Source organism: Eulemur rufifrons, chromosome 16 (genome assembly GCF_041146395.1).
Source record: "Eulemur rufifrons isolate Redbay chromosome 16, OSU_ERuf_1, whole genome shotgun sequence".
NCBI classification, from domain to species: Eukaryota; Metazoa; Chordata; class Mammalia; order Primates; family Lemuridae; genus Eulemur; species Eulemur rufifrons.
This window is the reverse complement of record NC_090998.1, coordinates 74741189-74754494: the sequence shown is the minus strand read 5'-3', so window position 1 is coordinate 74754494 and position 13306 is coordinate 74741189. Positions and strand designations below refer to the sequence as shown.

General features: G+C 37.4%; 1 protein-coding gene across 1 annotated transcript in view; it reads right to left on the bottom strand.

Moving 5' to 3' along the window:
• Nucleotides 1-13306, bottom strand: part of CFAP54 (cilia and flagella associated protein 54) — a 282672-nt gene that overhangs the window by 188566 nt on the left and 80800 nt on the right. The window contains exons 27-29 of the mRNA XM_069491252.1: nt 3938-4066; nt 2139-2253; nt 245-334 (exon numbers count right to left, since the gene is read on the bottom strand). Coding sequence (XP_069347353.1) covers nt 245-334; nt 2139-2253; nt 3938-4066 — 334 coding nt within the window. The remainder of the gene's footprint in view (nt 1-244; nt 335-2138; nt 2254-3937; nt 4067-13306) is intronic.

Below are 13306 nucleotides of genomic sequence, written 5' to 3'. Positions count from 1 at the left end.
GCCCCGGTTTTTGTAAGCTTCCCAGTAACACCATTCACTACCAAAGCAAGCCACCATCAAGGTTCTGTCTTTCCAGACTTTAAATCAGGTACATGTATAGTTCCCTTTCATTACTTGGCAATCAAGATTCTACATTATTCCAAATGGATCAGAACCCAAAATATTCTGCCTAGAACAGGTAAAATCTTTAAGTAGACAACAGAAACAAAATCCACAGAATCATGTACACATTCAGGTCACCTACCTTCTTTCATGGCATTTTTGACTGACCAGTTTAAAACTATTGGGAAAAGAAATATAGGGTCTTCTGCTCCTGAGAGTTCAGCTGTAACATCTAAGTTAAAAAAAATTGAGAAGTTAATGTTCTGTTTAACATGAATAACCAGCAATAAAAATTCTTGGAAGGGATAAAAAATAGGAAAGTACTCAAGTATTCATTCTAAATTGTGTACCTTAAAATATCAATTATAAAATTATATTTTGCAGATAAAAAGAATCCAATCTTTTAAATTGTTTCCTTTTATTTTTTCCCCTAAAAGCTAAGGGATCTACCACCAAATAGGTGAAGAGTTTCCAAGGCATGATTCTCTCTTATTAAATAACTGTCATACATCAGCACACCCAAGACTCAGAAACCTACCAATTATATTAACTCCATTTTAATAAAATTATCTTTAAAAGGCAGTAAAGTATAGCACAGTCACCAGAGCCAGACTTGCTAAGTTCAAATTCTAACCTTGACACGTTTTAGTTACGAGACCTTGGCAAGTTATTTAGCTACTCTGTGCCTCAATTTCCTTATCTTTAAAATGGGGATAATAACAATATCTTCCTCATATGGTTGTTATGTATAGGTTATATGAGTTTTAATGTGTATAAAACACTTAAAATAGTACCTAGCATACAGAAAACACTGTACAAAACTGTTATTTTTATTATTGTTGTTGTTGAATTTACTGTTTAGCTAGTAATATTGCATTGTTCTTCTTGGTAATATGTTTTTATTGATACTATAAAAATAAGTAATTCACACTTCTAGAACACTTTATACTTTAAGGAATTATACTTTTTATATGTAAAAAGACAATTACCACTTTCCCAAAACTAGGTTTACTGATTATGGGAAGAATAGAATATTGGGTTCCATTCATAAATTCAGCTTGAAACAGACATGGAACACAGTGAAAAAGAGAGAGATCCAAGTCAGGAAATCCTGAAACAGTTTGACCACCAAGATATAACTGAGGCACACAGTAAAAGAGGTAAAATGGAGACAGGAATTCTATAAGTGTAGTCAGGTCCCAAAAAACCAAGGGGCCAAAAGTGGAGCCTCCTACATGGTTTGTGGCTCAAATTTAGGTATTCTCTTATTCTTCTAGAAGATTTGAAGTATCCACATTTTTTAAAATGTGACAATACTAATCATCGTCAGAAACTAAATCAATTTCCCCAGGAGCTTGCCAAGCTACAAACTCCAAAATACCAAGCATGGTATTAACACAATTGGTCCATTATGAAACTGCTACAGTACGATGACCTAAACCTAATCCTTCACTCTACTTTCTACTCTAGAAGGCCACGGTTCAAACCATTTACACATTAACACCCCTTACACTCTCCCTTTATTTCTCAGTTACTGCCTTTAGAGCAGTGATTCTCAATTTTGTGCTACCCCTAAACCCCACCAAAGACCCATTTGGAAACATGTGCCTCCCAGTTGATTGCCACAACTGGGAGGGTGGCATGCTATGCTTCTATGGATAGAAGCCAGGGACGCTGCTCAACATCCTACAGTGCCAAGGACAGTCCCTACAACAAAGAACTATCTGGCCCAAAATGACAGTATTGTCAAGGTTGAGAAAAACCTGCTTTAGAGGCAGAAGACGCAGGCTCAAGTCCAAGGCAGCTATGTAATCCTGAGTAAATCACTTAATCTTTATGAGCCACGTCTGTAAAAAGCGGTTAGCAATCCCTTATTAACAGGATGTTAGGATTAATGACATAATGTAAAAGCACTCTGTAAACCTTAAAGGTTTTACCAAACACTAATCTTATCTTAATCCTTTGAACAAAATATTTTCTCATTTTTAAAAACATAATGCTAAACAGAAAAAAGTATACAGAAAAAGAATGATCACATTGCTTTGTCAGTTTGAGTAGGTGTGTTTCCAACAAGGCCAGCTGTTCATTTATTTTTTCAGGCAACAGTATCTGCTGTGGCTTCTTAGTCTTTGAAGACTTCTTAGAAGAACCCTAAAAGCATTGGTTAAATGTCAGAATGTACTTCAAAACACATTGCAACAACTGTCATTTTCAAACAACATTCCTTAAATTATGTTTTCGTACTTTCATACTTGTTAGATAAAACTATTATCTACATGGCTAAACAATACTAATTAATAACTAATAATAATAGTTATTGTCTTCTAACAAAATGCCAGACACATTACTAAGTATTTCATGGAGACTGACCAAAATACTGCTGCTTTTCCCTCTCCCTTTCTCCCAGTAACTTCCGCCCTCTAGCCAGCCCCCTCCAACACCTGTATTTTTAAAGCAGCTGAGGATATGGCTCTAAAAATCTTCAAAAGAAAATTCCCAGCCTGCCCTCAAAAATGTATCCCTTTATTTTTTTCCTTTCTTTTCCCAGAAGGAGCTTCTTTACAGCTGAGCTAATTGCCTTTGCTACTTTGCCCCCCATTGAAACATAACAGGATCAGTAATTAGTGGATTAGGAACTGGCCTGTCTGCACTCAGGCTCCCCATGATTTTTTCTCTGTCTGAGCCGAGAAGCGGCCCATCAATGTCTCGTTTTCTGCCCCCCAAAAAACCTTCCACGCCCGTTTAGCCTTTAAGGGACCTTGAGTGGCTCTAATGACTTCTGACTCCTATAAATTAACAATGGCTACAATATTAGTCAGAAGTATCACAGCCTTCTGCTGAACTAGCAGCTTCAAGGAGAGAGGTGTGAGGCACAATCCTACCACAATGCGCAGAGACAGGGTCCCAGGCCAGGGCCTGGGTAACATAAGGGGGCTGGTGGACCAGAGAGTAAAGGCTTGGTGGGAAAAACTCTCAAATTGCTTCCAGCTTAATCAAAACTCTCTCTAGACAAACAACTCCGCCCACCCCCCAAAAAAGGATTATGGCAAAAAAAGTCATCCGGTAAGGCAGGGGTGATGTTTTTTTGAAAGTGTTTTGCTTTGTTTTGTTTTGTTTTGTTTTGTTTGGCAAACAAGTGCTTACTTGGAAATTCAACCTGTAACAGAGATAGAAATGGAGCTACTCTAACTGAGACAGGCTCAGGGGCAAGTCTCTAGCCCTGCCCAAGCCATTGAAAAGGCTTCAGGTAATTCATAGTGCATGTCAGAAACCCAATAAACTAAGTAACATTTCAGAACTTGATATACAAAAACAGCTAGCCATGTAGTTTCAAGGAAAGGCAGTAAAGCATAAGCTCTTGTAGGACCCATGCTTGGAAGGCAAATATTAAAATTTATTCTCAAAAATCAGCAGTCATAAAGAAGAGAATTGAGGTGTCACAGTGAGTTTCAGAAATTTGCTTTGAACATGAGGTAAAAAGCTCTGACATGTATTTACTACATTTGATGATCCACCCAGAACAATAAAATCTTAGATTTGGAAGACACTTCAGAGGGCTTTTAGTCCAATGTCTAGGAAGCTCACCATCATTGCCTAACTAATGGTCAAAACTGGTGATAAGGACTATTTAGTAGGCTAGCACAGATTCCTTTTTCATTTTCTTGACTATAACTCAAAAAAAAAAAAAAAAAACTTCACTATATTATTATACTTTACTTCTGTGACAAATTAAAAACTGATTAATTTTCATACATGTTTAATAATACTACATGATCCCTAAAAGATCCAGCATATATATTTATATGTTCAAAAGAGAGAAACAAAAAGCAGTTACCTCCTCTGGCATTTCTTCTTGTTCACTAGTACTAAATAGAGATTTGCATGCTGGTGTGATGTCCAACATTTTTTTCCCGTAATTTATAATCATTACTGCCAGGTCATACTCCTTCCATGAACGCAGAATCTAATTTTTAAAATGTATTAATTAACTCTGTTGGACATTTGTCTATTTTCAAGTATAACGCATCATTTTTCATAAATTTAAAAGTTTCATAATGTTTTAGGTCTAAGAATTTCCCTGTTTTTGTTAAGAAAGCTGGAAATTTACCTGCAGATCATATTTAATGCATTTAATGTGATTAAAATGCATTCACTAGTTAACAACTAATAACAGGATCTCACCAATGTTAAAAGAAAAACTTTAGACAAATTTAATGTAACAGAGTTTAACTGAGCAAAAAATGATTCACGAATCAGGCAGCCCACCCCCACCCCAAACCAGAATAGATTCAGAGAGACTCTGTTGGAGGATTTATGAACAAAAAGGAAAGTAACATACAAAAAACGGAAGTGAGGTAGAGAAACAGCCAGATTGGTTAAAGGTTGACATTTGTCTTATTTGAATATGGTTTGAACAGTTGGCTGCCTTTGATTGTCTGAAACTTGGCGATTGGTACAAGAGTAGGTTACAATCTGTTTATATAATACATCCAGTTAGGTTACAGTTCACTCTGTACAGAGAAACCTTTAGGTCAGACTTAAAATATGTAAGGAGGCAGCTTTAAGCTAAACTTACTTTAATACCAATAATGAATTCTTCCTACCTCCAAGGCCATACAGCCAGTTAACTTTCAGTATAGTAAGTTGACTATTAAGAAAATATTTCCATTTAAAAAAATCTATATTAAAACAAAGTCATTCTTAAAGGCCACATAAACATTACTTCTTGAGTTACTTTCTATGGGAAATGGCACAATTATTAACCTCATGATGTCTTAGAGGGGCATTTATCTCAGTAAATGATTTATAAGACATTCTGGTAGAGGACTGGACTAGGAATAAGCTGTTTTTGGCAGATTCTCCATGAGCCCTAGGGGAGGCATACACTGCAGTCAAAAAGAGGCCTCTCCTCTCTTTTTTACATTCCCTATCGCTATCTCTGGCCTTCTTTACACTGGCTCTTACCTACCTTTCTAGAGTAATCTTCCACCACTCATCTCCTTATACTTTAACCTCAGAAAATATTGAGCCAAGTATAGAATCTGACAATCACCACTGAGGACTGAACTCTGACCTTTTTCTTTTGCCCGAATTCCTTTCTAAGAGGACCGGTGAGTCACACCTACAAACAATAAAATCTCACTAAGCAGGTTTTATTAACCCAATATAATGTGGTTTACTTTCCAATCTGATTCCGGTATAGCATCACATGAGAGATGGAAGACTCCCCTATCTTAACTCAAGCATCCCTTCCACTGATTCCAGGTCTTTAGACAAAGCTTAACTCTTTCAACCAATTGTCAACTAAAGAATCCCTAAAACCCACCTATGACTTATATAAGCTCCCACTCCAAGATGTCCTGCCTTTTTGGGCCAAACCAATGTATAACTTCCATGTATTGATTTATGATTTTACCTGTAATTCCTGTCTCCGTGAATGTATTAATATAAAACCAAACTGTAATCTGGTCACTTTGGGTACATTTTCTCAAGACCTCTTGAGAACTTGTCCCCCAGGCTGAGGTCACACATATTCAGCTCAGAATAAACCTCTTTAAATTATGTTATAGTTTGGATTTTTCCATCTAAACCATTGTGTTTCAGGACTTCATGTCTTCCCACAGCTGAGCCATTTCCCAGAACAGCTTTCCTCACCTTATTTACACAGCTTCACCTTGTGGTTAAAACCTTGGCTCTAGTGTCCACCCCAGGAGAGCCAGCAATCTGATTCACTTATACCTACTGTAGGCAAAGGTCAAAGGAATCGGACACATTCACTGTGAGCCCCTTTGGGCAACTAAGAGTATAAATAAGTTTGTATGAATTTGTTATATGTAGATATATTCTGTTGAGTAAGTTAGTATTTAAGGTAAATAACAACTGTTACTTCTTATGCAGGGAAGGGATATATAAAGCAGCTAAAAAATAAAGAGTGGCTACTTAGACCTGACAAGCCTTACCTAATCCTAAGTACAGGAAATGTTTCTATGGGACCAGATCAATGGTGCTTAACTAATGCCGACTGTGGAACAGAGTGTGGGAAGGAAAATGGTGAAATTAATTTTGAGAAAGTAGATAGGGTTAGGTCATGCAGAGCCTTGAATGCCCAGCAAAACAGTTCAATCTCATTATACAATTTCTATGAGAGGGGAAAATTTTATTAGAAAACAGAAGTGAGCTAATGTTTGCTCTCCACTGTACTTAATTTTGTTTTCTGGCATATTTAGAGAACTTATAGAGAAGTGTGAGATCATTTCCCCTCATTTTAATATGCTAGTACAAAATAAGAAATGATAAAGAATTTTTTCCAATCAAAAGAAAAATAGAGGACCAATTCTATTTAACATACCAAATGATAAACAGAAATAAAAAGAGTACACCAGATGTTTAGCATAACAATTTTAAAACCATCCAAAAGGAATGACAGATTTAAGATGAGGGATCTCAGAAGTGGCACTTTAGAAGGAAAAAAAATACTGCTGCTTAAAGAAGGAAGATTCAACCACCTGAAAAGATCACCAATTTTTTAAACAGAACGAAGAAACAGAGGCGTTTGACTAATTGGGCTTTACACGTCCTAAGAGAAAATCCAATGTTGTTTATATCAAATGAACACCTGAAATCTGGGATTCAGGGTTAGTCCAGGATTCTGGAACTATAGGCCAGGCTGGAGGTCAAATCCAAATATCCAAATATCAAATCAAATCCAAATATCAAAAATTAATTTTTTAAAAAAGTTCAGAACACATCCAGGTCACTTCTACAGTATCATCACTTGGATTTCAATGATTCCTCCAGTGGGGGAAATTACTCCTCTTTCCTGACATTCCTGGCTTGTCAGGAAATCCACAGAGCCAGCCCCAAAGCCGCTGTGTGCTAAGGGAAAACATTCGTCCAAGGCTGAGAGAGGCAGCATGCAAATTCAAGGACTTCAACCTCCACTGGGCCCCAAACGCTGGCTGGAAACCCTGTCTATTCTAGGTCAGCACCCCCTCCCATCTTCTACATTGGCTGGCCCAAATCCTCCCATTCTTCTCAAATATTTGAAGCCCACCCTTATCCTTCTCCTCATTGTCGGCAAATGACCTTGCTTCCTTTCCACAGAGGAAATGCAGGGGAACTAGCTTATCCCCCATTCATGAACCTATCACCACACCTGAAACTACAAATCACCCTGCCCTCTTTGAGAGGGGAGAAGTGAATCTCTCATCCAGACTCAGCTCTCCCACACGTACTGGGATCCCACTGCCTTTTGCCTCCAGGGACCGTGCTCTACTCCTCACCTCTCCCCTCCCAAATCTCCCTTCTTTCCCTCTCCTGCCTCCTCCCCATCAATATTCAGATGTTTTAGAATACCGGAATAAGCAGGTTTGGAAGTTTATTGGTTTGTTTGTTTTTAGCAGAAGTTGCTATTGGCAAGTTGCCAACAACAAGCTACCTTGGAATAGAGTTTCTTTCTTTTTTTTTTTTTTTTTTTTTGAGACAGAGTCTCACTCTGTTCCCCGGGTTAGAGTGCCATGGCATCAGCCTAGCTCACAGCAACCTCAAACTCCTGGGCTCAAGTGATCCTTCTGCCTCAGCCTCCCAAGTAGCTGGGACTACAGGCATGTGCCACCATGCCTGGCTAATTTTTTCTACATATTTTTAGCTGTCCAGATCATTTCTTTCTATTTTTAGTAGAGACGGGGTTTCGCTCTTGCTCAGGCTGGTCTCGAACTCCTGAGCTCAAATGATCCTCCCGTCTTGGCCTCCCAGAGTGCTAGGATTACAGGCGTGAGCCACCGCGCCCGGCCGAGTTTCTTTCTTAGTTCTGGAAGAAACACTGCAATAGTCCCTTTTTAGTTATTTAAATGTAAACTAAGTAGTTGTGTTCAGTGCCCTGGAAGGAAAGTGTACTTGGTCTTCCTTTATTTGAAAAAGACATCCTTCCCCTGGAAATACTCACTGATGGAAGAGTTTGGGGAGGAAAGGCCAACCAGATAAATATATTCTAAAGAAAAGTAACCTTGGAAGGTGCACTTTTGGCCCAGCATAACACTAATTAACATGTGTGTAGGCCGGGCGCGGTGGCTCACGCCTGTAATCCTAGCACTCTGGGAGGCCGAGGCGGGTGGATTGCTCAAGGTCAGGAGTTCGAGACTAGCCTGAGCGAGACCCCGTCTCTACTAAAAATAGAAAGACATTATATGGACACCTAAAAATCTATACAGAAAAAATTAGCCGGGCATAGTGGCGCATGCCTGTAGTCCCAGCTACTCGGGAGGCTGAGGCAGTAGGATCGCTTGAGCCCAGGAGTTTGAGGTTGCTGTGAGCTAAGCTGACGCCACGGCACTCACTCTAGCCTGGGCAACAAAGTGAGACTCTGTCTCAACAAAAAAAAAAAAAAAACATGTGTGTAATTGTAGTGCTGGAAAAGGAAAGGGGTGCTTTGGACTGTGTGGGACCCCTGCTTTCAGTGGTTATACCTTATGACCCGTGACAGAACTAATAGTCACAGGAAGATCCTAGAGGTTGGGGAGGGGTAGGAATGACAGAGGATTTTTGGATTAATCTGACTCTTTAGTTCTTCCTCTTGCCTAGTGTTCAGAAGCAAGATCAGCCCCTTGGACCAAGTGCACCCTTGAGATCCTTAGACAATTCTAAGACAAATCTACCCTTCTCACTTGACACACTGTTCCCAGGTGATATCACCTATTTTGCTTCAATTGTAGTCCATATGCTAATGACTCCTTTGTCTTTATATATATTTGGTCTCTTCTGAGCTCCAGACCCAGAAGTCCAATTATATAATGGCCACTTCTCTGGATAGATCCCAATGTTCAATCTGTTCAAAACTTAACTTCTCCCATTTTACCACACAAAATTACTCCTCATCCAGGGTTCAAAGAATAGTGATATAGTCACCCAACTTCCCAGGCCCAATAGCTGGATATTATTGTTGACTCTTCCCTATCCCTCTTTTATCCCTTTTATGTAGTAGATTGCCAGGTTCTCAATTTTATCTCATAAATTACTCTTCAATTCTTTCAATTCTCTCTACCTCCCACTTTTTCCACACTAGTTTAGTTTATCATCCATCACCTTCTAACACATCCCCTGCCTCAGGTCTTATCCCCCTCTAATTATTAGCTGTTGTGCAACCAGAATAATGTTTTTCCTAAACTACAAATCTCATTATGTCATTTCTATGTTTGAAAGCCTTCAGTGGTTCCTCTCTGACCTCAGAAGATGGCCATGTGTCACGTGGTACCTGTTCATTGCTCCATCTTTTAAGGTAACCGAAATATTTAATTATATCCTCCATAATTAAAGACAAATTGATTCTTCTTTTCCAAAACTGTAAAATTATTTCATTCTTGATTACTCCCTGAGGCAACCAATGTTAATAATTCTATACCTGTCATATATTTTTCCCAACCTAATATTTGCCTTTAAGCTTTGTTTATAGTGCCTTGCCATAATAATGTTTTATTATATAATCTAATTATCTATCTTTGAATTTTGTGCCTTACTGAGGAAGGTGTCCCCTGATTCCAAGGCCATACAAATATCCTTGAATCCATCTGGACTTTATTTTCCTTATGGTATGAGGCAGGGCTCTGGCTTTGTTCACTTCCAGATGAATATAGTTAGTTATACCAGCAACTTTCATTAAATAAACTATTGTAATACACTATAATTTTCTCAATGAATCAAATTACTATCTTTGTCATACAGTAATTTCTTCTGCAGACTTGGGGCTATTCCTAGACCCTCTATTCTACTCCACTGAACTATGTCCCCCTTAGTCTGTTAACATCATTTTTTATTGAAGTGGCCTTATGGCAAATTTTAATATCTATTGAGAACTCTTAAGTTATTCTAATCAGTTCCAGAGAAACACTATTGGAATTCTGATTAGAACTACATTAAATTTAAATATTACTTTAGGAAGGATTTACATTCCTATGACAGTAAGTCTTCCTATTCAAGACTTAGTGTGGCCTGCCTTATGTTCAGATCTTATTTTCTGTCCCTCAGTAAGATTTCATAGTTCTTTTATTTAGGTTCTTTAACATTGTGTTAAGGTTAAGATATTTTAATTTATAAGTGGTATATTTTACCCTCTCCATATCTAACTGACTACTACTAATATAATAAAACAAATTATCAGTTTGTAGGTATCTTATACACAGTCACTTTATATATTTTCTTTATAATTCTAGTAATTTTTTCCTAGATTCTCATGAATTTTTGAGACATCTACAATTACAGATAAATTATGCAGGCAGTCGCCAGGTTACAGAAGAGGTGTATGTTCCTGACAATACCTTTAGGTCAGATTTGTATGTGACCCAGATCCCTGACAAACAGCACATAATAATAACAATACTATAACGGCTCATGTGGTAATAGTAATACTGTAATAAGACCAACAATAAGAATACTGTGTATTATTGTGTAATACTATAATAATAACTTACAGATACTATTGTGCTCTTTCTTTTAGTTCAAACAAACAGAATATAAAAACAAACTCATACAAAAACTTTATATAGGAGATAGGAGAAATTTTTTTAAAAAATATTAAAGGTTGACACTCACCTAATGTTGCATCAACGCTAGGCTAATAGAATGTTACACTTCTTTTGATCTTCTAACTAACTCAATAATAACCTTTCCATTTCAGTCATTAATCCACTACACTGCTTAGCAACAATTGATGCTTTCATTGGAGCACTACCTTTCCTATGTTCCATTATTCTCACTTTATCCTTTATATTATAATTGTTCCGATAGTGGAGCAACTAAAGCCTAATGCTTTCCCAGTGAATGATGGCGTCTGGCCTTTCTCTCAAAGCTTAATTATTCCTACTTTTGTTTCCACCGTAATCACCTTCTCTTTGCTGCAGGCTCATCTGGACTTGCAGTGGACTTTTGCTTTGGAGGCATGGTCATAAAGGAAAACACAGACTCACAAAATCAAATGAAAAAGTTAAGATGAAAGTGATGTTGTGCGTAAGCAACCACATGAACGATGAGACCAGCCGCTAGCATGAAGATACATCAATGAATCTCTTACTCCATGTAGGTTTGTTTACTTGTGCAGAAGAAACTCGTTCCCAAATGATTAGTATTAATTTTTTAATTATAATTTATCCTTATGCGGAGCCATTTGGAAGTATGGAATGCCATAAGACAGGTTGTCTATAACCCGGGGACTGCCTGCATGTTCCTTTCTGATAATATTAAATTGTTTCATATACTTATCTATTGCATGAGAAAGAACCTCTAAAAACACTGAATCTTACTGTTAAGAGTCAGCAGCTTTTTCCTGTTTCCTGATTTTTAAGGAAAGAGCTTCAGAAATTTGCCATTTAGTATATTTGCTGTAAAATTTTGGCAAATGTCTTTATCATTATTCAATAGCTTCCTTCCATTCCTAACTTATTAGAAATTTTATTAGGAAAGGTTGCTAAGTGAGAAAAGTACTCAAATGCCTTCAAAGCATTTTTGATATTTTACTGGTTTTTTTCCCTTTATTTTGCTGTTGTAAAAAAAATTCAAGTTTTGTTTTAATTCAGATTTGATCTTTAATACTTGATAATGAGCCTGTCCTAAGACTGGAAAATGACCAGATGCCATCCCGGAGCAGAGAAGGGTGATCTTTCAGAACAGAATCTCTGCCCTGATTAATGCTTTGGGCCCTGCACTCTGCTTTTACTGATATGAAAATTGCCACTCCTTTATTTTTATTTGCATTTGCCCAGTACCTGTGTCTATCCATTTATTTTTCAATCATTGTTTTGTCACCCTGTTTTAGGAGTGTTTCTTGACAGACTATACATCTGAACCTGACTTTTTAGCCCATCTGGCAGTCTCTGTCTTCTGAGTTCATTCACAATTAGTGAAGTGGTTAATTACTTAATTTTATTTATACTTAATATACTTAATTTTATTCCTTCCATCTTAAATGCTACCTTTTTCCTTCTTACTTTTGCCAAATTAGCCATTTTCCTCCCTTTTTTCCTATTTGTTTCCTCTTTCTCATTCTTTCCTGCTAATTTTTTCTTCCTTTCAACTTAGAAGGCTTACTATGCTTTAAAGTTCTGCTCATGGTTACATATTCCTCTCAAGCATCTTGAAATATATACATTCTGTCAAAGAACACAGTAATTTTATACTCCATGTATTTTATATGTGTGTGTATACACATACATAAAACACACAACCATGCACCAAGAATCTTTACCTGCTCACATCTTTCCCCAACCCAAACAGGATGGAAGTTTTAGTTCTAGGTTACTAGCAAGTTTCTCTTTCAAAGATGACTCTTGTCTTTCAAGAATCCCTACTTAGCATTTATATTGCAAAGTCCTAGTCACATCATTATTATCTATTTAATTTTAATAACTCATATATTGCAAGATTCATTGCTCCCATTATTCTTCTCCTTTTTGTCTTTCCCTAGCTTGGGATTTCTGTTCTGAATCAATTGTCATTTGATAGAGTATTTCCTCAAGTGTTTTCCTCAGATAAGTACATGGGCAGAATACTTTTCAAATGCCTGCACTTCTGAAAATGTTTGTTTTTCCCTGACGAATGATATCTTTCCTGGTTATTAATTTTTGGACTTCAGTCTTTTTTCCCTCAGGGTTCTACAAATGTTGTTCCAGTGTTTTAACTTCTAGTGTTGCTGATAAAAAGTTTGAAGCTAATTGATTCTCTTTCCGTTGCAAATAACTGCTCATGTCATCCATGAGTTATTCTTCTCCTGCAGCTACTATGAGGTTCTCTCTAATTCTCTGTGCATATGTCAAGTGCCTAAATCAGCACCTGTCACGGACAGGTAATCAGTCAATATTTGTTAAATGGAGGAGTGAAACAAAAATGAAAAACTAGTTTATATTCTGACCACACTTTTGCCTATGTCTTCTCCCTGGCTTAGATCTCCAGATATATCACTCTTGATTGGTACAGTTTGAATTCATCTTTATGGTTAGTTCTCTGTTGAGTTCAGGGTCCTGCACACCAATCTCAGAATCATCCTTAGATCCTACCTGGTCTGTCCTTTCCTTCAAGTCTAACATCATTTTTTACATTCCAATTTCATGAGATTATCTTACTCTTCCTTTACTGACTGCCCTTCAGTCATAACCCTGCTGCTTGAGCTCTGGACATCTTCGAAGCCCCACTACCCACACTCGACTCCTGCGTTAGGATA